Source organism: Hylobates moloch, unplaced genomic scaffold (assembly GCF_009828535.3).
Source record: "Hylobates moloch isolate HMO894 unplaced genomic scaffold, HMol_V3 SCAFFOLD_1, whole genome shotgun sequence".
NCBI classification, from domain to species: domain Eukaryota; kingdom Metazoa; phylum Chordata; class Mammalia; order Primates; family Hylobatidae; genus Hylobates; species Hylobates moloch.
Window position 1 is genome coordinate 5,692,467 of NW_026652276.1, and position 27,305 is coordinate 5,719,771.

Genomic DNA, 27,305 nt, shown 5'->3' on the forward strand with positions numbered 1-27,305 from the left:
GGGAGGCCGAGGTGGGAGGATCACGAGGTCAGGAGTTCGAGACCAGCCTGACCAACATGGTGAAACCTCGTCTCTACTAACAATACAAAAATTAGCTGGGCGTGGTGGTGTGCACCTGTAATCCCAGCTACCCAGGAGGCTGAGGCAGGAGAATTGCTTGAACCTGGGAGGTGGAGGTTGCAGTGAGCCAAGATTGCACCACTGCACTCCAGCCTGAGCAACAGAGCGAAACTCTGTCTCAAAAAAACAAAAAACAAAAAAGTCAGATCAAAAACATGCAGAAACCTGCTGCACTCTACACATGCCACTGTAGAACGTGCTGCTGTGCTGGAGTGACCCATCCTGCCTTGCGGGTGGAGACAGAAGAGCCTCCAGCTGGGTGTCCCACCTTTGGGTGCTGTCCCTACTTCTGGGCACACACTTGCCTTCCCTACCTGGGGAGCCTCCCTGCAGGCAGCTTTCTGCCTGCCTCTGGTGGGGACCTGCCTCGGCTGAAGCCCCAGGGGTCCACAGGCAGCCCCCAGGTGGGCGTGTCTTCTCAGACGTAGCTCCCGGGTGGCACAGGCAGGGCCTCTCTGCACAACCGCTTTATCCTTCTCTCTCACTCCTTCAAGCATTGTGACACATGCTTCAATAGGAATGTAAAGAATACTTTTCCCCAGTAGAAATTAATCAGAATGGTTTGAAAGAAGCCCTTTGACAAACTCCTGCCACATCAGACCTCAAAGTTTAGGGTCCAGTATTTCTGTGTTAAGTGAATAAAAACACCAAAGGTTTGGAAATGGGGAAACCCTACAAGCCATCCCGTTAATACGTCGCCTTCCCCCGAGAAGATGATGGAAATGAAAAAGAGGGATACCACCAACCCTGCTTGACAAGGGGCAATCACAAAGCTGCAATTTTCAGAAACTCTAGCAAGTACTGTACAAGGAGGACCAACTGTCTCTCCATAAGGCCCTCTGCTCTTCAGTCAGAGTTTCCCATTAGGAACTGTTCCCACTTGCAGATCGAGAACAACAGCCTTCTGCCAGAAAGATGCCCACGAAAGCAGAACAAAGCAGACAGTGCCTCCTGTGGCCCCGTCCTCTGGCAGGCGTGCCGACCACCTACCCAGATCAGGAGTTGCGCCAGGACCACATTCCCCTTGCGGCAGGCCAGATGCAGCGCCGTGCGGCCGTCTCCCTCCCCGCAGGTCTCGTTCACCTCGTCCCGGGAGCCGTGTGCCAGCAGCAGGATGGCCGTCCGAAGGTCCTCGTCGGCGGTGGCCCGCAGCAGGTGCTGGCCCAGGGACAGCTCCGTGCATGGTAGCGGGGCCAGGAAGAGCTTCTGCTCGTACTTGGCACGGATCCACCGTTCCTTCTCTTCCCTGCAAAGAGCCACCAGACAGGTGCGGTCACGATCAGGCCCGAGAACACAGGCCGCCAGCCCCCGCCCCATGCGGTCGGGAGGAGCCGCGAGGGAAGTGAAATAACAGAAAGCAAAGGTCTTCACTCAGCACAAAGCCCCCTGGGGGAAACGTTTATCCACCTTCACAAAACAGTGTCCTCACCAGCAGCATCAGCCCAGAAATGCAGATTCTCAGGTCAGGCCCCAGACCCCCTGAATCCGAACCTCTCCGGGTGTTTTAACAAGCCCTGCAGGGGATTCCAATAGGCCCAAGGTGTGAGAGCCACTGATCTCAGGCTCATACACTGCCTTGGTGCTGTTTCTGTCACTTTTAGTGCAGAAGCTGTCCTTGGAAAGAAAACTACCAAGTGAGGGCTCAAGGCCACGGCCTTGGATCAGTGGCTCTCACACGCCGACGCACAGGGGAAACCACCCTACTGCCTGGGACCGGCACGATGGAGAAGCATGGTCTCCAGGGCCGAGAGCACAGACCGGCATGATGGAAGCATGGTCTCCAGGGCCTAGAGCATGGACCGGCACAATGGAGAAGCATGGTCTCCAGGGCCGAGAGCACGGACCGGCATGATGGAAAGCATGGTCTCCGGGGCCGAGAGCATGGACCGGCACGATGGAGAAGCATGGTCTCCGGGGCCGAGAGCACAGACCGGCATGATGGAAGCATGGTCTCCGGGGCCGAGAGCACAGACCGGCATGATGGAAGCATGGTCTCCGGGGCCGAGAGCAAGGACCGGCATGATGGAAGCATGGTCTCCGGGGCCGAGAGTTGCTTTACTGTAAGCAGGACTGTAAGTCAGGGCTGTAGGGCACTTCGCTGGAGCCGGGGGGGCGGGGAGGAGGGTGGGGGGGCAAGGGACAGCCGGTGTGCTCCCCACACCTGGGGGTGACCATGTGCTCTTAGCTCCAAACTCCGAAATAGGGGGTGTGTGTGGACTCCCCAGGGTCTCCAAACCCTTTCAGCTGAGGAAAACATGGCAACAGACTCACGCAGGAGAGGGCGGAGACTCCAATGAGGAGGTTTAGAAGGGAGATGCAGCTTTTGGAATCTCCAGATACTTGGGAAAGGCTTAAGTGGAAAGGACAGAATGTCAGGAATTCCTTAACTGACAAAGAATGGCTGGGTTTTCTGGGGGAAACTGTTGCAGGGCCTGGGAAACAGGCAGCTCCCAGAAGCCAGAGCTGAGCCCAGAGGCAGAGGAGAGGACAAAGCTGGGGAGGGGGTGGATGGGGTCGGAGGTGTGGAGAGCGGATGATGCTGATGCCTGCCCGCCCCGGCCCCAGCATCACAACCTGGCTGAGATGGGGCTGCCTGAGCTGGCCAGTGTCATACATGGTCTCCTCCTGGGGGGTCTACAGAGGATGGGGACCCTGCTACACATCTGTGGGGAGGGCTGAGAAGGAGAGGACAGGATGAGATGAGAAGCTCAAGAAATAGAAGAGGAAACCAACAGTAAGGCATGTTTATGTTGACGCAAAGGAAGGACCCCAGGCCAGCAGCTCCTATACTCTGTGGCTACTCATGATTGGTTTCTGGTTTCTCAAAAAAGCGTGTGAGAGAAAACTCAAGACTCTGCAGCACCGCTAGAGGGGAAAAAAAGGTGGGGTGGTGGGGGACAAGAAATTTACAAAGAACAATGTGAGATTTTACAAGTAGCTCTTGAAATTTTACAAGGATCCCAGGAACCGAGCCCAGCCAGGGAAGTGCTCCCTGCCTGCCTTTTTGATGAGGATGACAAAGAAAAGAGGCCGGGAGCGGTGGCTCACGCCTGTAATCCCAGCACGTTGGGAGGCCGAAGTGGGTGGATCACCTGAGGTCAGGAGTTCGAGACCAGCTTGGCCAACATGGTGAAACCCCGTCTCTACTAAAAATACAAAAATTAGCCAATGTGGTGGCAGGCGTCTGTAATCCCAGCTACTCGGGAAGCGGAGGTAGGAGAATCGCTTGGACCCGGGAGGCAGAGGTTGCAGTGAGCTGAGATTGCGCCATTGCACTCCAGCCTGGGTAACAGAATGAGACTCCATCTCGAAAAAAAAAAAAAAAAAAAAAAAAGAAAGAAAGAAAAGCCCTACATGTAAGAAGGGACTGCAGTTACCCATAGAGACTTTAATAACGCACTGATTCACAATCGCCCTCTCCAAAATTCAGGTTTCTCCAGGGGAATAATCAGAGTACACAGCTACAAACGACACGGAGAAACCACTCAGGGCTTCCGTGAAAGTCTAGAAAGAAAACTCATTACCCATGACATTTTTGCTTCCGAAGTACAGAGGAAAGGCCTTGTTTACACCTTTTACCCGTGTTTACATTGCACCTAGTGATCTAGTGTCGGGTTAGCCCTAATCTGTTTTTAAATACTTAGGCAAACAAATTCTTCCAGGAGTAAATCTGGATTAGTTTTGCTTCACTTCCTGGTACATGTGAGTGACCCCAGAGTGACCCCCGACTCTTTTCATTTGGAGATTTCCAGGACAAACACTTGGCTACAGCTGAGTACTGACACCGACCCCCACAAATGCAGCGGAGGCAGCCCCTGCACCCCACTCAGGCAAAAACACAAGCACAAAAGCACTGACAATGTCTGGGAAATACAGGTTCAGGAGACAGACAAAAAAGAAGTAGTTCTGATACTATTTTAAAGGCCTTATTTAAAATGTATTAAACGTTTGTTGATGCATTTCATAAATCACAAAAGAGAAGGAGCAAAACGTGAATTAAATGAAAAGGGATGACGGTGAAGGATACGTCCAGATTTTCCAGTTCCAATTTGCTAACTCTCATTTTTTGGTAGACATTAAAATCCCACAACTATTTGATTCCGCTCCGATTGACTTGAATGGTCATTGCCAAATCACCCAGGGATAAACCACATAACATAGTAGCTACAGTGCTAACTGCAATTATTCAATTTCTTTTTAATATTCGAACACCCCAGCCAAAGAATGAGTACAAACCTGCGGCTCCTGAACCCTTCGCTGCGTCGGTATGTTCTCCCTGGGAACCGCTGGAGTGATTCTCTGTCCTCACATCTCACCTCACAGGCAACCTCATCTGAACTGACAAGCTGATACACATTTGAATGAGCTGTTCTTTACTTTTAAAAATCAGCATTGTTGATACCACCTTAATCCTTCAAGAATGGGCCGTAATCAAAAAATCGAAAAACAGTAGATGTTGGCGTGGATGTGGTGTACAGGGAACACTTACTTCTATGCTGCTGGTGGGAATGTAAACTCGCACAGCCGCTATGGAAAACAGTGTGAAGATTCCTTAAAGAACTAAAAGTAGAACTACCATTTGATCCAGCAATCCCACTACTGTACCTACCCAGAGGAAAAGAAGTCATTATATGAAAAAGATATTTACACACACGTTTATAGCATCACAATTCACAACTGCAAAATTGTGGAACCTACCCCAATGGCCATCAATCAACAAGTGGATAAAGAAACTGTGGTGTATATATATATCTACGACAGAATACTACACACCCATAAAAAGGAATGGGTTAATAGCAATTGCAGTGACCTCCAATGAGACTATTATTCTAAGGAAAGTAACTCAAGAATGGAAAGCCAAGCATCGCATGTTCTCACTGATATGTGGGAGCTAAGCTATGGGGACATAAAAGGCCTAAGAATGATACAACGGACTTTGGGGACTTGGGGGGAAGAGTGGGAGGAGGGCAAGGGATAAAAGACTACAAATAGGGTGCAGTGTATAGTGCTCGGGTGATGGGTGCACCAAGATCTCACAAATCACCACTAAAGAAGTTACTCATGGCTGGCCGTGGTGGCTTAGGCCTGTAATCTCAGCACTTTGGGAGGCTGAGGTGGGTGGATCTCTTGAGGTCAAGAGTTTGAGACTGGCCTGGCCAACATGGTGAAACCCTGTCTCTACTAAAAATACAAAATAGTCGAGGGTGGTGGCGTGCGCCTGTAATCCCAGCTACTCGGGAGGCTGATGCAGGATAATCACTTGAACCCAGGAGGCAGAGGTTGCAGTGAGCCAAGATTGCACCACTGCACTCCAGTCTGGGCGACAGAGCAAAATTCTCAAAAAAAAAAAAAAAAAAAAAGAACTTAATTAACTGAATACCACCTGTACCCCAATAACTTATGGAAAAAAAATCAGCATTGTTTAAACTATGTAATAAAAGGTAGGTCCAGGTTTTGTGGGCCCGAAACCCACAAAAGGGAGGCTGAGATAGGAGAACTGCTTGAACTCTGTGGAGGGTGGAGGATGCAGTGAGCTGAGATTGCACCATTGCACTCCAGCCTGGGCAACAAAAATGAAACTCCGTTTCAAAAACAAAAAAACAAGTTTTCAGCCAGGTGCAGTGGCTCATGCCTGTAATCCTCGCACTCTGGGGGGCCGAGGCCAGGCGGGCCACCTGAGGTCTGGAGTTTGAGACCAGCCTGGCCAACATAGTGAAAACCCATCTCTACTAAAAATACAAAAATCAGCCTGGCATGGTGGCACACACCTGTAGTCCTAGCTACCCAGGAGGCTGAGGCAGGAGAATCGCTTGGATCCAAGAGGTGGAGGTTGCAGTGAGCCAAGATTGCGCCACTGCACTCCAGCCTGGGTGACAGAGTGAGACTCTGTCTAAACAAAACAAAACAAACAAAAACAGAAGCTTTCAATGCTGACTTCTGAGTCCTTTGGGACTGCAATATTTCAGTGTTTTTTTGGACACTAGGAGATGGCCAGGGAGTTGGGGCAGCCACTGGGCTTTGTGTCTGTATCAGATGTGATTCTTGTTAGCAGCTCAAATTTAACTAGTGTGAAAACAGGACTCAGACAAGGACACCGGGTTTTTTGGTGCTACTTCAGCAACCTGATGCACGTCAGCCACCTGCTATGACTTGAAGCCCACCTCCTGTGGATGTTCCCATCCGCATACCAGGGGGAAAGCTTAGCTCCCTGCACTTTCTGCAATGCCCAAAGGCAGAGAAAAGCCAATCTCCCCACCAACCCTAGGCTCATAGGCTGCACTCTTAAGCATTAGAGAGACTGTGGCTTATGTGCCTTTTTTCGACTTAGTGGTGTAGATGTTCGCCTTTCTAATAACTTCTTGGACTCTCCTTTCCTCATCTGTCAAATGTGGACAGTGACATCTACACCAGGCAGGGCTGTTTTGGGATTTGGGATCATGCATTTGGATGACACCATGGCCACAGTGGTTCCCCTGCAAACAGCCGCTGTTATGACTGAAGTGAACAACCTCTCTGATAATTCAATGTCATGTGAGCACACAGGAGCTCACCAGTGGAAGCGGCACGTGTGGGGGAAGTGCTGGTGGCACGGGGCCGCGGGTACTGAAGGCCTGCTGGGCACGGGAGGCTTCTAAATCACGGCTGTGTGCACATACGAGCTTCAAGCAACTCCTCATGCTCAGCATGGTAGGGGGGCCGCTCTTGGCCAGAGGCCTTGCCAAGCCTGCTGGCATCTTGTGAGCTCCCCCGAGGGTGCAGAGGATCCTGAGACTCTGGGGTAAGAAGGAGTCTGGCTGGTTTAAATGACCTCATAGCTGTCAGAGTTGCAGGAGTAACATCTGGTTGGCTCCTGCCCATAGCCTTGAGATGTTTAAAGGCTTCTTGGATGTTAGAGGCTGAGCCGTGTCCCATAAAATTCACATGCTGAAGCTTCAACTCTCAATGTTGCTGTATGTGGAGATGGGGTCTTCAGGGAGAGAATTAAGGTTAAATGACGCTATAAAGATACAGCCCTAATTCAATAAGCCCGGTGCCCGTATAAGAGGACGAGACACTGGTGATGTCTCTCTCCCTCTGAGCGCACCCGGAGGAAAGGCAGGACACAGGGAGAAGGCACCATCTGCGAGCCAGGGAGAGAGGTCTCACCAGAACCAACCCTGCGGGCACCCTGATCCCAGACTTCCAGCCTCCTCCAGAACCGTGAGACGTGAATGTCCTGCACTGAAGCCACCCATGTGTAATACTTTATTTTGGCAGCCTGAGCTGATGCATACTCTGGATAGCATCCTTCATCTTTCTCACTAGCATCTCCATACGCAGGTCACATATGACCAAGGGACATGCTGACAATGGCTTCTTCTCGATGAGAAGATTCCGTCTAGAGGCATTTGCCCTAAGAAGCCACGACGTCAAAGCACACAGACTCAGATGGTCACTCGGAGGCCGCGATTCTACTTCTGGGATCCCTGGCTTGTCTTGGCTGAGCCTTTCATTTTCCCCAAGGAAGGCCAGTTCAAGAGCAGGCAGCCGGCAGTAGATCACCTCACCTCATTCCAACCCCCGGGAGGACCACTGCTCACAGCCTCCGTTAGCTAATGAGCTAAAAAATGAATTATTGGCGCAGCCGGCCGTCAGCAGAAAGGAGGGGGCCCAGTTCCTCATCTGATGCGGTGCTGACACACCTTTAAATAAATCAACCGCAGGAGAGCGAGGGAAAATGAGGGAATGGGCGACTCATCTGAAGAAAGGCACTGACCCAATCCCCAAAATGAAAAGAAAAGGTACATTTCAGGCGCCATCGTGTTTTATATTTGCTTCACCTCCTGCCTAAAAGAAGAGGTAAAGGTGGCTCTTTACCTCTCTGGGCCATGACAGGAAGCCGTCCACAGGGACAGCCAGGCACTGAGCACAGGACATAGGAATCACTGGGTAGGTTGCAGGAGCTGTGAACCCTCTGGGTTTTTCGGGGTCTGCCAGCTCTGAGGCAGACACTCTAGCACTGCTGCCTGACGGGCTTTGCCGCACCTGACCTTGAGGGGTGGTGACTTGGCCAAGGTGGCTTCCCTGTGTCCACCCCAAAGACAATTCTCTTGGACACTCCCCACCTGCAACCCCCATACTTAGTGCCTGCCACGCCAAATCCACCGCATGACTCAGCTGGCAAGGTGTAATCTCCATGTAACTGGAGCACTTAGCATGGGGGTAAGGATGACAGTAACTGACTTTATTGATCATTCCTGGTAACACCCCCGAGCATGTACACATTTTAAAAAACAAACTCCAGCCGGGCATGGTGGCTCATGCCTGTAATCCCAGCACTTTGGGAGGCCGAAGTGGGTGGATCACAAGCTCAGGAGTTCGAGACCAGCCTGGCCAACATGGTAAAACCCCATCTCTACTAAAAATACAAAAATTAGCCAGGCATGGTGGCGGATGCCTGTAATCCCAGCTACTCGGGGGGCTGAGGCAGAGAATTGCTTGAACCCGGGAGGCGGAGGTTGCAGTGAGTCGAGATTGCACCACTGCACTCCAGCCTGGGCAACAGAGCAAGACTCTGTCTCAAAAACAAAACAAACCCCACATCAAATGTGGAACAAGATGCACACGTGACGGCAGAGTGGTGGCCGTATTTTGGGAAACCGTGGGAAAAAAGAAAGGCTGCAGGAAAGAAGAGGCAGGTCTATTTTATTGCAAGCTTCAAAAGGGGAAAAAGAGTGGAGAGCCTGGAACTGACAGACCCGGCTTTTCCTTCCTTGAAACAGAGCAAGAAGGAAGGAAAGACCCAGGGAATTTTACACCATTCAGGCCAGACAGGGCTGCAGAGCGGAAGCAGGGGGGCTCCCAATCTGGCCCCCACCTTCAGGACAGGCCTGGGGCCATGAGGTGGCCGGCCAGCAGCCTGGCAGGGCCAAGTTCTCTTCTCTGGAAAAAGATGGATGCTGAGCTGCCTTCAACCTGCCCAGGGACCAGACTGAGAGAGCGGGAGAGCCTCCTGTGCATATACGTGTGAGCGCCGACTGAGAGAGCGGGAGAGCCTTCTGTGCATGTATGTGTGAGTGTGTGCGTGTGAGTGCCGAGTGAGAGCGGGAGAGCCTTCTGTGCATGTATGTGTGAGCATGTGCATGTGAGTGCTGAGTGAGAGAGCGGGAGAGCCTTCTGTGCATGTGTGTGTGTGTGAGTGTGAGTACCGCCTCCCACCTCCTGAGCCCCTGAGCTTGGGCCGGGATGCCCACGCTGCTCCCAGTTTGCCCAGCGTCATAACGCCTCAGCCTCCCAAACTGGTTACAGGCATGTCCACCATGTCCGGCTAATTTTGTATTTTATAGAGATGGGGTTCCCATGCTATGGACCTCAGGTGATCTGCCCTCCTCAGCCTCCCAAAGTGCGTGGATTACAGGTGTGAGTCACCACGCTCGGCCTCCAGAGAGCTTTTATTTCAATCTCTGTGGCAAGGACCCAGGGTGGGGGCCAATCATCACATGCAGGCTGCACTGGGCTCTTTCTTGGGGTTACAGGTCCTAGGGTAAAAGCCCGAGGGAAGACCACGTGGGAGCCCTCACTGCGGTGCACACTGGAGAACGCACCTGAGCAAGACTGGTCGCGTGACAACACTGCCGATGACTCCAATCAAAAGGCAACAACCAACTGTGATGGTTTATCTGTCCTCAAGTGACTGGGGGATGCCATGGGCAGGTCTGTGTGTTCCCAGAACTTCACACTGCCCGATACTGGGATGGATCCTCTATGTTTTTTTTTGGAAATAGGGTCTCACTGTTGCCCAGGCTAGAGTGCAGTGGCTTGACCAGGGCTCACTGCAGCCTCGAACTCCTGGGCTCAAGCAGTCCTCTCAACTCAGCCTCCCAAGTAGCTGGGAATACAGGCATATACCACCATGCTTGGCTAATTTTTTGTACTTTTTGTAGAGACGGGGTTTCACCATGTTGCCCAGGCTGGTCTCAAACTCCTGGACTCAAGTGATCCACCTGCTTTGTGCTGGGATTACAAGTGTTGAGACACAGTGCCAAGCCTTCTTCTTCTTCTTTTTTTTTTTTTTTAAGACAAGGTCTTGCTATGCTGCCCAGGCTGGGTTTGAGCAGGCTGGATTGCTTTGGGCTCAAGCGATCCTCCTACCTCAGCCCCTTGAGCAGCAGACTTTTAGCACTGTCTTGTGGCGGGGTCTGGGAGATGAACCTGTGCCACCATGCCTGGATAATTTTTTTTTTTGTAGAGATAGGGGTCTTGCTATATTGTCCAGGTTGGGATTCAAGCAATCCTCCCACCTCAGCTTCCTGAGTAGCTGGGCCTATAGGCATGCGCCACCACGCTCAGCTAGGATCAGCCCTTTCTCATCCCAGTGACTGGAAACACTGCAGTGAAGGTGCCTTCCCTGCACGGATTTATCAACAAAGCCTGCTCTTTTATCACTGCTATGTGTTTGTGTCACCCCAAATCCACTTGCTGAAATCCTAACTCCCCAAGGTGATGTTATTAAGAGGTAGGGCCTTTGGGGGGTGACTAGGTGATGATTGCCCTGCCCTCATAAATGGGATTTAGTGCTCTTATAAAAGAGGCCTGAGGGAGCTGGTTTGCCTCTTCTATCACATGAGGTCATAGCAATGAGCTATTCTGCATGAAGCAGAGACCGAGCCCTCACTAGACACCAAATCTGCCGGTGCCCCTATCTTGGACTTTCCAGCCTCCAGAACCATGAGCAAGACACTTCTTTCGTTTATAAATCACCCCATCTAAGGTATTTTGTTATAGCAGCCCCAGAGGACTAAGACAATAATAAACATAGGCCTTTCTGCATAATTTCTCCATTTTTATTTACAATGCTACATAAGCCAAATGGTGGGTTTTAGGTGATTGATCATGGACATATATTTATATAAATGTAGAGTCACTATTAAAATAGACAAACTCTGTTATACAGACTAGGAAAAGTATCAGTAATGTTCACAGCCAATGCTTATCAAGTATTTGTGATGTGCCAACCACTGACTTGAGGCTTTTTTATTTTTTGAGACAGGGTCTTGCTTTATCACCCAGACTAGAGTGCAGTAGCGCAATCGTAGCTCACTGCAGTCTGGAACTCCTGGGTTCAAGTGATCCTCCTGCCTCAGCCTCCCAAATAGGTGGAACTACAGGTGCACAGCACCATGCCCAGCTATGTTTTAATTTTTTTTGTACAGAACGGGGTCTTTTTCTTTTCTCTTAGAGACAGCGTCTCTCTCTGTTGCCCAGGTTGGAGTGCAGTGGCTCCACCAGGGTTGGCCAGGCTGGTCTTGAACTCCTGGCCTCCAGCAATCCTCCCACCCTGGCCTCCCAAAGTGCTGGGATTACAGGTGTGAGTCACTACACTCAGCCCAGGCTGAACCTTTTACACAATTACCTGGTTTAATTCTAACAACGCCTAGTGAGGAAGGTCCTATTCTTACCCCCATCTTAGAGGAGAAGGTCAGTGATACAGAACACTGCCCAGGGCCCCCAGCTGGGACACCCGACAGACTGGCTGCCCTGGCACTGCCTGACCTCTTGCTCAGGGATCTGATGCCTCCCAAATTAGGAAACTTCTTCCCATCTGTACAACCAGATCTCTGGGCTTCGAGAGTCTAGGTGGATCCACAGCATCGTTTTCTCACTCTCTCCCTTTGGCCATCTTAACACTTGGCTCTGGTCTCTGGCGAAGGGTTAGGAAGGGTTTGCTTCAGAGAAAGAATCTAGAGCTGTGCGCCCCAATGGGGCAGCTAGCTATAAGCTGCCCGTGGGTGTGGACGTGAATTAATTGAAACAAAATAACATTAAAAACACAGTTCCTTTAGACACATTTCCAGTGCTTTACATAAATATGTGGTTGGCAGCTGCCACCTTGGGATGCTCGGATCCAGAATGTTCCCACAGCTGCTGGTCCAGAGCAGGTGGGTCAAACACCCGGTATCGCCCGTAGACTTCCAGGTCGGTCGAGACCGGCGTGCCGCCCGATAGTTCCAGACACTGCCGCCGACTAGGACATTCCCACGGCTGCCGGTCCAGAGCACCGACACTGCCGCCGACTAGGACATTCCCAGGCTGCTGATCGAGAACACTTCTGCCATTACAGAGGATGCATGGATCTAGATCATCTCAGTTCTTCCTTCCTCCTCTTCTTCCCTATCAAAACTATCTATAATTTATTATTATAAATATTTACAATAATTACAAAGATGAATAATAATTCATGGAATTTTAGAATGAAGAGAAAGGAGATCACTAAAAGAAAAAGGCAAGTCATATAGATACCAGTACCCAAAACAGAAGTGCTGCCCAGGTATGAGGTGCTGGGGGGTGGGGGGTCAGGCTGACCAGGCAGCTGAGTCCCAGAGGTGACCCTGGTCACTGCTGGTGGCATTGTCATCTATGCAGTGGCAAATCCTTGTCAGTGATGAGCAAAGCGTAGACCAAGACCTCTGGGGACACCTGGAGAGCGCGGGGAGAGTCACACCTACACACAACTACCTTCAGAGAGAAACACTGTCTTCCCGCAATGCCCCATTCTCTGTTCCTCACGCATTTGAGAGCTGCAAAGATGCGGTCTCACACAGCCACCATCAGCTGTGTTTCGGTCCTGGCAGGGAAGGGTCAGCACATTGCCAAGGGGTAATAAGGTTAATGGGTTGGATTCCCAGAAAAGAAAGTTTTAAGCAAATAACCACAAAGCTTCTGACTGCCTTTCAGCACTGTCTTGTGGCGGGGTCTGGGAGATGAACCGGACACAGACAAAGGAGTGGGCAGCCAGACGTCTGCCTCGGTCCTCACAGGGGCCGCTGTGTGTGGTAGGGCTGGGGCGCTCTGGGGTGCTGTAAAGCAGTCTCTTGGTGGTTTCATCCTCAGCCTTTGAATCTCACAAATGTGGCTTTCTGAGCACGTCTATAAAACACTGAGCAACACCCCTTCCCGAAAGTGCACTCCAGGTCGAGTCTAACGTGTTCATTTTTATTGGAACCCCCTCTCTCTTCCAGTGCGAAAAGGCCAAAAGAAGAATTTGTGTCTGTGTGCCTGCCACTTGTCACAGTCTTTCCTTTGGAAACTCTGCCCTGCCCCCACCAACAGGTGGGAGAGGAGTTTGGCAGTGATTTTCAAGGAGATTCTGTAGCAGAGCGGGCGGGCATGGAGGAACACCCTCAGGGTGAGGAGCAGACACTGGAGGGGACCCGCCTGCCCAGTGTTGAAACTGACGAGGAGAGGAAGGGCAGAGGAAAGAGAGAAAAGGGGGCTAGCAGCAAGGAATTTCCAGAGTGCTTCCTGCCTCAAGCAAAACAGGAACTGGGAGGGGAGGCATGGAAGAGGGGGCTGGAACAATATGGGAGGAAGAGAGAGGGGCTTCCTTTCTCGGCAGGGGAAGACCCCGGCCCACTGCGAGCAGGCGCTGACAGCTGCCTCCCCCTTGCATGCATGCCTTCTCCCCTAGCCGCGTTGCTAGGGGGTCAGGCGGAGGGACGGAGCACAGCCCACAAAGGCCAATGGATATTTATTCCTTAATTACTGAATGCTTTTAAGAAGCTGGCCACTGTAAATCCCGCACGCCGGGAGCAGGAAGCAGTGGACAAGGATTTATGCTCGTGGGGCAAAGACAAAATAAATATCCCGCCTGACTTCTGATCAATATTATGAGTGTTTTTGCCAACCTGCAGGGTGTTTTATGAGCACAGAGGAACAGAAGAGGATCATTATTAATTAAATAAAGTCAAGCATATTAGGCTTATTACTTCTGCAAGTCACAGTTAAATGTGCCCGGCCGCAGGTGTGGGGCTGGCAAATCCCCGGGCAGGTGCAGGCCCCAGGCGGCCCAGGAGAGCGAGGATGTGCCCAGGTACTCTGGCCCTAGCCAGGTTTTCCTGATTCTGCACTGCCCTGTGCAGGCTGGCACAGCCTGTGTTGTTCCAGAAGGGACTGGGGCAAGGGGAGGGCCAGTAACTGGGAGCTGAGCTTGGTCCTGTCCCCAAACCTTCGCCTGAGGTTCAGGTTGAGACTTGGGGCACTCATGGCTTTGCTGCCATTAGCGCTGGGCACTCCCAACACTCCCTGCCTGTCGAACCTGACCAGCCCAAGTAGGACACTATTCCCGGATACAAGTCACAGTGCATATGCAACCTCATTCTTCGAGAGTTTTGAGGCAACCTATGGAGACTGTCCGAGGAATCATGAAAGCAGGCACAAAGGAGATGTGGGACCAGGCCAGCAGCCCACAGCAGCCTGGGAGGGAGGAGGCATGAGGCTAGCTAGCGAACCCAGTCAGCTCAGACCCAAGGGTCTGTTTGGTGTGTACATGTGCCAAGTGCTCAGGGAGCACCCAGCACGGAGGAGGAGGGACCCAGGCCTCTCTGGGCAAGGCCATGGTTGGCTGTGGGGCCCTGGGCAGCCACCCTCTCCCAGGCTTCAGTTTTCCCTCTAGAGAGGCTCGATGATTCAAGTCCTGCTGCCTCTGAAGTCTGAGGTTCTGCAGGAGAATCCGCTGGCGGGGAGTAGGGTGGGGGTAAAGACAGGACAGAAGGCAGCTGCTGCCACCTTGGGAACAGAGAGCTGCCTACTAGCAAGAGGCCCACATAGCAGGTCCAGACCCTACCCAGGGTGCTGTCTCATTGAGCCTCCGCACAGGACGGCCTTGGCCCAGCTTGCCATGTTGATACATCTGTAAAATGCACCATAGGCCAGGGCAGCCACCCCCTTGTAGACTGCAGCCACCTCCACGGGGCCCAGCACACTCTAATATGCAGTTGGGCAAGGAGGCAGCAGGGGTTCTTGGGGTCCTCTCTCCTGGGTCCCCATCGTGAAGCCAGACCTTGCCTGGTCCTCTTGGCCTACTCCTGCGAGACCTGCAGACCCCATCCTGCTGCCACCAGCACCGTGACTAACACAGGTGGGAAAATGAGCCCATGGCCTGCAGAGAGCCCTGCCCACCAGCTGGCTGTGCATGACCCCAGCCGCTTTCTCCAAGTGTATTCGTGGGAGCCCAGAATGAAAGAATTGGCTTACGTGAATTCTCGGGTCCCTGGAATCACAGCATGGCCCCCAGAGCCCACCCTTCTCGAAGCTTTTCACTGCCTACTTGGGATGCCACAAGGCTGGAAGAAGTGCAGTGTCCATCACACGGAGGGCAGGGGCTGGCCGAGTCACGCACACAACAGCCCGGGTGGCACACAGGTGCCCAGGGGTCCTGAGCCCTGTGCCCTGCTGCAGCGCCTGCACATCAACCCTCCTTAGGCCGGCTCTGGTGAGCTGCAGATGGACATCCGCTTCCCACACAGGCTTGGACGACATGCTAGGAAAGGCCAAGAGAGGCTTGGCCACTGCTGCTCTGCAGATGGACCAACGGTCCTTAGGCTTCAATCAAAGTTCTAAAACCAAGGTCCTCTCCAGCTCCAGCCACACTGATTCCGGTATGTGCTTTGAAATTGGCAAACAAACAGAGCAGACATCCTGATGCCTAGGGCCCCAAAGGCTGCCAGTCAGCCAGCCAAGGGCAGCCAGAAAACAGCGATTTGCTGCAGTGCAAGGTGTCCCTGGGAGGGGCAACAGGAGCGCTGGTGTGTGTGTGCTCCTGAAAGTCACTCGCTGAAGCCCTAACCCCCCGTGTGATGGTGTTTGGAGACAGGACCACTGGGAGGTGATTAGGTTAGGAGAGTAGATTCCCATGAATGGGATTCTCACTTTTATAAGAAGAGGCACAAGAGGGGCCGGGCGCAGTGGCACACGCCTGTAATCCCAGCACTTTGGGAGGCCGAGGAGGGCGGATCATGAGGTCAGGAGATCGAGACCACCCTGGCTAACATGGTGAAACCCCGTCTCTACTAAAAATACAAAAACAAAATTAGCTGGGCGTGGTGGCTGGCGCCTGTAGTCCCAGCTACTTGGGAGGCTGAGGTGGGAGAATGGTGTGAATGTGGGAGAATGGCGTGAACCGTGGAGGTTGCAGTGGGCCGAGTTCGTGCCACTGCACTCCAGCCTGGGTGACAGAGCGAGACTCTGTCTCAAAAAAAAAAAAAAAAAAAAAAAGAGACACAAGGGAGATGCCCCTCTCCTCTCTCCTCCACATGAGGACACTGCAAGAGGCATCTGTCTATAACCCAGGAAGAGGCCCCTCACCAGAAACGAATCAGCCAACACCTTGACCTTGGACTTCCCATTCCTCAGAAGTGTGAGGAACACATTTCTGTTGTGTATTTTGTTACAGAAGGCAGAGCTCACAGAGTCTTTGTCTTCCTCTCTGTCCTTGGTCCCCTGCCCCACCCATCTTTCACCCTTACCTGGCTATCATGTTAAAACTGAAGTTGACACAAGACTGTGTGCATACTAAGGCCGGGCGCGGTGGCTCAAGCCTGTAATCCCAGCACTTTGGGAGGCCGAGGCGGGCGGATCACAAGGTCAGGAGATCGAGACCATCCTGGCTAACACGGTGAAACCTCGTCTCTACTAAAAATACAAAAAAATTAGCCGGGCGTGTTGGCGGGCGCCTGTAGTCCCAGCTACTTGGGAGGCTGAGGCAGGAGAATGGTGTGAACCCGGGAGGCGGAGCTTGCAGTGAGCCGAGATCGCGCCACTGCACTCTAGCCTGGGGGACAGAGCAAGACTCCGTCTCAAAAAAAAAAAAAAAAAAAAGACTGTGTGCATGCCGGGTTCTTAAAGTGGGATGTTTTGGATTTTTCCATTCAGACCAATTCACCACTTTGCTCGAATCTAACTGCTTTTCTTGTAGGTAGCCCGAAAGCATGTCTTGCTGGCTTGGAAAGTCAGCCCTGATCTCTGCTTCCCTGGGTGAGGGCCGTGCCTTCTCTCACCAAGACAGACAGAAGGAACTCAGCTTCATCTTCCCACCCAGCAGCCAGGAGAGCCTGTCTCTCCTGATGCTAACCTGCCAGGGTGGAGTTGGTGAAATCCAGTCAGAGCTATGGGCACAGGCTTAGATGGGCATCTACAGCTCTGCTCTGGTACCTCGAGGGCTCTCTGTGCATGCTAATCCTTTTTTTTTTTTTTTTTTTTTTCTTGAGACAGAGTCTCGCTCTGTAGCCCAGGCTGCAATGCAGTGGCATGATCTTGGGCTCACTGCTACCTCCGCCTCCCGGGTCCCGGTTCAAGTGATTCTCCTGCCTGCCTCAGCCTCCCGAGTAGCTGGGATTACAGGCACGCACCACCATGCCCAGCTAATTTTTGTATTTTTGGTAGAGACGGGGTTTCACCATGTTGGCCAGGCTAGACTTGAACTCCTGACCTTGTGATCATCTTGGCCTCCCAAAGTGCTGGCATTATAGGCGTGAACCACCACGCCCGGCCTGTGCAAGCTTGTCTTTGTAACCCAAGTTGGATTCTCTAAGAGGCCAGAGGGCTGTGGCTTTGTAAGGGATTCTGACGGTGGTCCTGACCCTCATAGCCCTGTGCCCCCAGGAATCAGAGAAGGGACAAGGATTTTGTGAGGGGCAGACAGCACAGGGCTGGTCGAGGGGCAGGATCCACCCCGATGGGGAGTCGTTTGTGAGGCTGCAGGACTGAGGTCTCCACCTGTCTAGGAGCACAGCTGGGGGACTTAGCCCCGTGCAGTCAGAGGGCACTGGGGATGGAACAGGATGGGGTGCTGGAGGCTGGACTGCCTTGGGAAACTGGAACTGCCCATGTCAGCCTGGCCTGGTGGTGTGTCTCTCACAGCAGCCGACAGGCCTGGCCCTACCAGCACCCCGGCTGCTGGAGTGGGCCCTCAGCCTCTTCCTGCAGGCCTTTACACAGGCTTCCCGCCTTGTGGGGCTCCTGGGGCAGACCCACTACCCAAGGCCCCCTACCTAAATGCAAGTGGGAAGTACCTAAGGTTTCACATTGCTGCAGGCCTGGGTTTGAATATTCAATTTCCCTATCTGCAAAAAGGGGATAAAACCCTCCACATCTCAGGGATACAGTAAGGACGCAAGGTGGTTGTACATGTGGCTCAATGCCTGGGTCAGCCCTTGGTAAACGCACAAGGGCAGGGTGGGGACAGGAGCCAGTGAGGATGGCAGGGTGCTTAGAAGGGGCCCAGGAGAGGCTGGGCACGTCGCTCACGCCTGTAATCCCAGCACTTTGGGAGGTCGAGGTTGGCAGATCACGAGGTCAGGAGTTTGAGACCAGCCTGACCAACATGGTGAAACCCAGTCTCTATTAAATAGCAAAAATTTAGCCAGGTGTGGTGGTGGGTGCCTATAATCCCAGCTACTTGGGAGGCAGAGGCAGGAGAACTACTTGAATCCAGGAGGGGGAGGTTACAGTGAGCCCAGATCGCACCACTGCACTCCGGCTCTGGATAACACAGCAAGACTCTGTCTCAGGAAAAACAAAAACAAATAAACAAACAAAGAAGGGGCCCAGGAGAAAAAGATGGAGGCTGTGCTGAGGTCGGGGGCGGGGGGGCGGGGAGTGGCCTAGCAGGGTCAGACTGCACAGGCTGTGAACAAAATGAGGAGCAGCCAGCCCAGCTGCCCCCTTGGGGGCTAACATGCCCCAGGCTGGGTGCTCAGGGCTTGTGACCAGTGGGTGGGACCATGCCTTTGGAAACAGCAGAGCTTGGCACCTGGGGTGACTGACCTTGGTGTAGAGATTTTTCCTTTTTCTGGGAGGCAGTGGGCGGAGGTGAGGCCGGAGGATGGAGCGGGACAGAGTGCTGGTTTTGGTGAGGGAGACCCCTCCACAACATGTGTGCTGTCTGCAGCAGGGAGGAGGCGCTGTGCAGGGGGCTGAGTCTTCCGGGAGTCACGGTCAGAATGCGGGCCCTTAATGGGGTGGACCCTGGATGTGTGGCACCCAGGAGGCCAGGCCTGGGGGTGGGGGGTGGGCAGAAGCCCCGGAGGGGAGGGGATAGGCAGAGCCAAGAGGTGGGGCAGGGGCTTGCGGTGGGAGTACAGAAAGCAATTTTGAAGTCTAACTTTTAAGAAAATGACTTTTGAAAAAAAAGTTACACTATTAGCGAAAGGCAAAACATCCAGAATGTTCCAGAAGCAGCCGAGATATTTTTATTTTTAGTATTTCCCCACCATTTTCTAATCTGTTGTAAAACAACACAACAAAACACGGGACGTTTACAGGAAAAATCGCCAGTGACACCCCCTTAACTCACAAAGTCTCATTGTGTCTCTGAGCCCCTTCCTGCCATTCTCCACTTGCAGACATATTTTACCTACTTGGCATTTAACACAGGCACCTTTATTATTCTGCTCAAAGGAAGTTTTCTTTTCTTTCTTTCTTTTTTTTTTTTTTTTTTTTACAGAGTTTCACTCTGTCGCCCAGGCTGGAGTGCAATGACGTGATCTGAGCTCACTGCAACCTCCGCATCCTGGGTTCAAGTGATTCTCCTGCCTCAGTCTCCTGAGTAGCTGGGATTACAGGCATGAGCCACCATACCCTTCTAATTTTTTTTTCTTTTTCTTTCTTTTTTTTTTTTTTTGAGACAGAGTCTCGCTCTGTCGCCCAGGCTGGAGTGCAGTGGCGCGATCTCGCCTCAATGCAAGCTCTGCCTCCGGGGTTCACGCCATTCTCTTGCCTCAGCCTCCCGAGTGGCTGGGACCACAGGTGCCTGCCACCACGCATGGCTAATTTTTTGTATTTTTAGTAGAGACAGGGTTTCACCGTGTTAGCCAGGATGGTCTCGATCTCCTGACCTTGTGATCCGCCCGCCTCGGCCTCCCAAAGTGCTGGGATTACTGGCGTGAGCCACTGCACCCGGCCTAATTTTTGTATTTTTAGTAGAGACAGAGTTTCACCATGTTGGCCAGGCTGGTCTCAAACTCCTGGCCTCAAGAGATCTGCCTGCCTCAGCCTCCTAAAGTGCTGGGATTATAGGCATGAGCCACTGGGCCCAGCCTGAAAGGAAGTTTTATAAGGGAAGTTTGTGAATTCATTTGGAAACTGTGTGTGTGTATGTTTGCACAGAAACATAGCTAAGCCATGCTAGTCACACGTAGAGTGGAAGTTTCTGCACTTCAAAATTAGAAAAAATGTGAACTACTGTTTAAAAGCATAAATCCTGATAAATGTGTACCCAGTGAGAGGGAGCCCGAGCCAGCGGGGTGAGGCTGTCCTAGACTCCGCGTAATGTGGCATGAAGCACACGGTGGCTCTGGTGGTGCAGCCCCTATCACAGCGAATTAAGTTCACCATAACAGTGGCTGATGTGATCGGCTTTGGAACATATTGCATCATAAACAGATAAGGGAAGAGAAATGGCCCTTTTCCTCCGCTCGAGATCCTGTAAAGTGGATGTAAGCCCTCGCTGTATGTGCACCGAAGCCCTTTAAACACCAGGGAGAGGAACAGCCAAGGCTCTTCTCACATGGGAGAGGCAGGGACAGGCCGGAGCGACTGCAGAGGGCCCAGGACAGGCCGGTGGCTTCTCAGGGACTTGTTGGCTAAGTGATTGTCAAACCCAAGAAAGAGAAGGTCGCAGGCTATGACACAGCGACACGTTCAGAAACAGCTGCAGAGAACTCCAAGTAGGCTTCCAATAAAAACTGCCAAGTGGCTTTAAGAACTGCAGCCTGTAGTTATATTATTTTTTTAAAGACATAGGACTATTGCTTTGGAACAATAAGGAGTCTTCTTAAAGTGGTATTCCTTTTAATCTGCTTGCGGTGGGGGATTACAACAGTTCCAATGGCCAAACAGAAGAACAGTACCAACAACAACAGAGAGTTTAACAGAGGACAGGCATGGGAGTGGGGAATAACCAAAGGGAAACACACTGAAAATTAATTTGGATTTTGACTTTTTTTCAAAATATGGAAACATGGAAACATGCTGAAAGAAGCTGACGGAATGAGGGGCCTGGGTCTGCAGATCCCTGTGTCAGCCTGGCTGATGCTCACGTTCTTTGCAATGGGGTTGCCCTGTATGAAGCCACCCACTCCAGCCAAGATAAATTCTATCCAGGGTAACGACAACTGGAATTTTATTATAGACTGGATGGCGTTTCCAGAGAAAATCCAACAAATGCACAACAGTTGGCTTTTCTTTCTCAACTAATTTTTTTTTTTTCTTGAGACGGAATCTTACTGTGTTGCCCAGGGTGGAGTGCAGTGACACGATCTTGGCTCACTGCAGCCTCCGCTTCCTGGGCTTAAGCGATTCTCCTGCCTCAGCCTCCCAAGTAGTTGGGACAATGGGCGTGCACCACACCACATCCGGCTAATCTTTTTTTGTATTTTTAGTAGAGATGAGGTTTCACATGTTGGCCAGGCTGATCTTGAACTCCTGATCTCAAGTGATCTGCCCACCTCGGCCACCCAAAGTACTGGGATTGCAGGTGTCAGCCACTGCATCCGGCCTCAACTAATCTTAACCTTAAAAATAATAAAAATATCAGAGTCAAATCTACACATCTATTAGGCTCCCCCCTCCCGCCCAAGTTTGGCTGTGTAGCTGGGGAGCTGATGAGAATGATTCATCATGAATACATACATTAATTCTCCGGAGTAAGGAAAGCATTATTATTTAACAAGCTCAGTGAAATTCTTTCATTAAAATCACCAAACCTATCAGTAATGGGATCAGGAGGCAGAAACTGGTCAGATGTTGTATTTTCTACAATCAACACAGAGTTTAACTTGCTCAATGTCACTGATAATGCAAAACCAAAACTCTCTGCTGAGCTTCTTGGTGAGAAAGGAACCTTAGAAGAGGGGCACGGAGGGGGCCTCAGGGGTCTGCTAGTCCAACGCTGGCTGCATGGGTGTGGATCTCTACGGCTGCAAAGGCCCAGTGCTCAGAAGAGGCCCATGCTTGGTTCTGCTCTTACCATTTTGAAATTCTTTTTTATTGTTTTTTGAGATGGAGTCTTGCTCTGTTGCTCAGGCTGGAGTGCAGTGGCCCGATATCGGCTCACTGGAACCTCCGCCTCCCGGGTTCAACCAATTCTCCTGTCTTAGCCTCCCTCGTAGCTGGGATTACAGGCACATGCCAGCGTGCTTGGGTAATTTTTGCATTTTTAGTAGAGATGGGGTTTCACCATATTGGTTAAGCTGCTCTCGAACTCCTGAACTCAGGTGATCCACCTGTCTCAGCCTCCCACAGTGCTGGGATTACAGGTGTGAGCCACTGCGCCCAGCCTAAAATTCTTGATAATAATTGAAATGGGCCTCAAATTCTCTAGCTGATCCTGGAGAGCCCAGCTGCTTTCAAGTGTCAGTTGGTGGCAAAGATATCACCAAGTCCTCTGAGAAACAATAAAACACCATATAGTGAGGTTTTCAGAAAGCTAGATTTTTGAATTTGTAGGGCAATTCTGATGTTATGGCCTCCCTATGATAAAATGTCCTTTTTTTAAATGGTGGTGACAGTAAATGACTTATTTAATGTCCTGAATGCTGCAAAATTAAGAACCAAGCACCATATTTTTTTTTTTTTTGAGGCGGAGTCTCGCTCTTGTCGCCCAGGCTGGAGTGCAGTGGCGCAATCTCGGCTCACTGCAACCTCCTCCTCCCGGGTTCACACTATTCTCCTGCCTCAGCCTCCCGAGTAGCTGGCACTACAGGCGCCCGCCACCACGCCCAGCTAATTTTTTTGTATTTTTTTAGTAGAGACGGGGTTTCACCGTGTTAGCCAGGATAGTCTCAATCTCCTGACCTCATGATCCGCCCGCCTCGGCCTCCCAAAGTGCTCAGGTTACAGGCATGAGCCACCACACCTGGCCCCAAGCACCCTATTTCTATTCCCCAATTATATTTTGAAACCTGGCTTAACTGGGAAGCCCCCCCGCCCCAGCCTGTCCCTCCTTGCAGTGAAGTCCTTGCCCAGCAGCCCACCTGCTGGCTCCTCCGCTGGGGAGGTGGGGCTGGTCTGCTCCTAGGCCTAGCCTCCTTCCTCTGTCCTTACGCACTAGGATGTTTGGAGGCCTTTAGAAAAGGCTTTTAGGGCCAGGTGGGCTCACATCTGTCATCCCAGCACTTCGGGAGGCTAAGGCGGTAAGATCGCTCGAAGCCAAGAGTTTGAGATCAGCCTGGTCAATATGAGACCTTGTCTCTATAAAAACTAAAAAAAAATTAGCTGGGTGTGATGGTGCATGCGTGTAGTCCCAGCTACTTGGGAGGCTGACGCAGGGGGGATTGCTTGAGCCCAGGAGTTGGAAGCGGCAGTGAGCTATGTTTGTAGCACCGCACTCCAGCCTGGGCAACAGAGCAAGACCCTGTTTCTCTAAAAAAAAAAAAAAAAAGAAAAAAAGATTTCATCAAGTCAGCCAACATTTTAATTTAATTAATTTATTTTTGCGACAGAGTCTTGCTGTGTCATCCAGGCTGGGTTGCAGTGGTGCAATCTTGGCTCACTGTGACCTCCGCCTCCTGGGTTGAAGTGATTCTCATGTCTCTGCTTCCCTAGGAGCTGGGATTACAGACGTGCACCACCATGCCTGGCTGATTTTTGTATTTTTAGCAAAGATGAAGTTTCATCATGTTGCCCAGGCTGGTCTTGAACTCCTGAACTCCAGGCCCCCTCGGCCTCCCAAAGTGCTGGGATTACAGGTGTGAGCCCCCGCACCTGGCCCAACAATATTTTAAATGAATAAAACGTTCAGAATCTGAAAAACCGGTATGACGGTTTAGCATGGAATTAGCGTATAGTCCAGCAATCCCACTTCTAGGTATATACCCAAAAGAATCGAAAGCAGGGACTGAAATAGATATTTGTATGTCCACGTTCACAGCAGCATTATTCACAATAGCTAAAATGTGGAAGAAACACAAGTGTGGTTGGGTGTGGTGGCTCACACTTGTAATCCCAGCACTTTGGGAGGCCGAGGTGGGCGGATCATAAGGTAAGGAGTTCGAGACCAGCCTGGCCAGGCCAACACAGTGAAACCCCATCTCTACTAAAATTACAAAAATTAGCTGGGCGTGGTGGTGGGCGCCTGTAATCCCAGCTACTCGGGAGGCTGAGGCAGGAGAATCGCTTGAATCCGGGAGGCGGAGGTGGCAGTGAGCCAAGATTGTGCCACTGCACTCTAGCCTGGGTGACAGAGCTAGACTCTGTCTCAAAAAAAAAAAAAAAAAAAAAAAAGGAAACACAACACAGCGTTCACTGACAAAAGTTTAGACAAGCAAAATGTGGTCTATCCACACAATGGAATAGTACTCAGCCTTCTGAAAGGCTGCATATTCTAATATTCAGGGACAGAAATTCTAATATCTGCTACAACATCATGAGCCTTGAGGACACTCTGCTAGTGAAGTAAGTCAGGCACAAAAGACACACACTATAAGATTCCACTCCCATGAGGTGCCGGGAGTTGGGAGTAGTCATTTCACAGAGAAGGAGAGTAGAATGGTGGGGGCCAGGGGCCAGGGGAAGTAGGAGTTTGTACTTAATAGGTACAAAGTTTCAGTGTGGGGTAATGGAAAAGTTCTGGAGATGGATGGTCGTGACGGATGCACAACAATGTCAATGTACTGAGCACCACTGAACTGCCCACTTAAAAATGGTTAAGATGTCCTGACCTTGTGATCCACCCACCTTGGCCTCCCAAAGCGCCAGCATTACAGGTGTGAGCCACTGTGCCCAGCCGAGACCATCCTGGCCAACATGGTGAAATCCCATCTCTACTAAAATACAAAAACTTAGCTGGGCCTGGTGGTGCACGCCTGTAGTTCCAGCTACTCAGAGGCTGAGGCAGGGGAATCGCTTGAACCGGGGAGGCAAAGGTTGCAGTGAGCCGAGATGGCGCCACTGCACTCCAGCCTGGCGACAGAGCAAGACTCCATCTCAAAAAAAAAAAAAAGTTAGGATGATAAATTTTGTTATGTATATTTCATCACAATTTAAAAAATCCAGAATCTGGGTACTCCCTTGCTCCCTCAGACAGACACCACTGTGTGATTCTCTCAAGTTGCACGCCCATATTTTGAAGGCCCATATTATTATAGCCAAAGAACTTACAATTAATACATTTTTACCTATCATGGGTTTGGATCATAATCCTGAAAGACACAATGTCAAACGTCATAATCCCAAATGCTGAAAAAAGTACAGCACTTTATTATAAACGCTTATTTGAAGATTTGACGGACTTTGCAGGAGGAAATAGATTTCACTTGAATCCCAAACCGTTAACGACAGATTTGGAATTGGTGCCATCAAGGCTTCTGAAAGTGAACTTCAAGATATTACCAATAAAGTTTGTTTTTTCCATTCAGCTCAATGCATTTGGCAAAAAAAGTCAGATGAGTGGATTGGCCACGTGATACTGGAAGGATGAAACTTCAGTTTAAAAGTGTATCATTTGGCCGGGTGGGGTGGCTCACACCTGTAATCCCAGCACTTTGGGAGGCTGAGGTGGATCACCTGAGGTCAGGAGCTCGAGACCAGCCTGGCCAACATGGTGAAACCCCGTCTCTACTAAAAAAAATACAAAAAATTAGCTGGGTGTGGTGGTGGGCACCTGTAATCCCAGCTACTCGGGAGGCCGAGGCAGAAGAATCACTTGAACCGGGGAGGCAGGTTGCAGTGAGATGAGATCGTGCCACTGCACTCCAGCCTGGGTGACAAGAGCAAGACTCTGTCTCAAAAAAAATAAAAAATAAAAAAATAATAAAACTGCATCATTTGTCTGCACTGGCATTCCATCTAACTGATGACATTCCAGAAGCCTTTTTTTTTTTTTTTTTTTTTTTTTTTGAGATGGAGTCTCACTCTGTCCCCAAGGCTGGAGTGCAGTGGTGCGATCTTGGCTTACTGCAACCTCTGCCTCCCAGGTTCAAGGGATTCTCTTGCCTCAGCTTCCCAAGTAGTTGGGATTATGGGTGCACACCACCACACCCAGCTAATTTTTGTATTTTTAGTAGAGATGGGTATTTCACTATGTTGGCCAGGCTGGTCTCGAACTTCCGACCTCAGGGATTCGCCCGCCTTGGCCTCCCAAAGTGCTAGGATTACAGGCGTGAGCCACTGCACCTGGCTGACATTCCAGGAGCTTTTAATGAGAAAAGCCACATTTGTGTGAAGAAGCCAGTGACGTTACCTACTGGTTCAAAAACAACTATGCACATGGTAGGGTAGGATATACAGTATTGCTGTTCCATCACTAGTATTGCTTCCACCAAATCTGTTGTCTGTACCTGAGTGAATGCAGAATGGATTTCCAAGTACCCAAAACAATAAAGAAGCATGGCACAGAAGCTGGAGAAATTTAATGGGAAATAACTCATGTTGGCAAACGCTGAAACATGGAAGAATTTCTAAAAGAGCAGCGTCACACAGAAAAGGAATGTGAACTTCTTCTCTACAGAAAGCCACATCCTAAAAGGAAAAAAGCAGCTATGCGCCATGATGCAAAACTCAAAAATATAATGATTGTGGAAGTTGGCCAGCTCTTAGGGACTATCTCTGTGCAACTACCCATAATCTAGCCCTAAACTAATATACTTTTTCATATGTCTAATTTTTTAGAAGATTTTTTCAACAACTTTACATTGTCAGCATTATTCTAATTAGTTTTATGCATTTTTTGCAAACTTGACTCCATCAAAGTACATTATCACAACACTGTAAACACTGCCCGTGTCAGTATCTACCAACATGAGAATTTCCTGTTAGATTTTCCCTTTTTCTTGTATTTTTTTAAAGAGAGAGTCTTTTTTTTCATATTTTTAATGTTTTTTTATTTTATAGAGATGGCGTCTCACTATGTTGCCCACACTGGTCTCAAACTCCTGTGCTCAAGTGATGCTCCAGCCTCAGCCTCTCAAAGTGCTGGGATTACGCTCGTGAGCCACTGTGCCCAGCAAAGACAAGGTCTAACTCTGTCAACCACGCTGGAATGCAGTGGCATGATTATGGCTCACTGCAGCCTTGACTTCCTGGGCTCCAGTGATCCTCCCACCTCAGCCTCCCAAGTAGCTGGGACCACAGGCATGCAACCACACCTGGCTAATTTTTAAATTTTTTGTAGAGAGGGGGTTTCACCAGTTCCCAGGCTAGTCTCGAACTCGTGAGCTCAAGCAATCCACCCGCCTTGGCCTCCTGAAGTGTCGGAATTACAGGCGTCAGCCACCACGCCTGCCCTGCCCCCCCCAACTTTTTTGAAACAGTGTCTCACTCTCACCAAGGCTAAAGTACAATGGCTTGATCAGGGCTCACTGCAGCCTGGACCTCCCGGGCTCAAGTGATCCTCCCATCTCATCCTCAAGAGTAGCTGGGACCACAGGCAT

The 27,305-nt window shown here is 50.7% G+C and overlaps 1 protein-coding gene across 8 annotated transcripts in view; it reads right to left on the reverse strand.

The window, feature by feature from the left end:
• Positions 1-27,305, reverse strand: part of AGAP1 (ArfGAP with GTPase domain, ankyrin repeat and PH domain 1) — a 642,705-nt gene that overhangs the window by 10,272 nt on the left and 605,128 nt on the right. For all 8 annotated transcript variants that reach the window (XM_032753655.2, XM_032753653.2, XM_032753651.2 and 5 more), the window contains one exon: positions 1,111-1,366. In XM_032753655.2, coding sequence (XP_032609546.1) covers positions 1,111-1,366 — 256 coding nt within the window. The remainder of the gene's footprint in view (positions 1-1,110; positions 1,367-27,305) is intronic.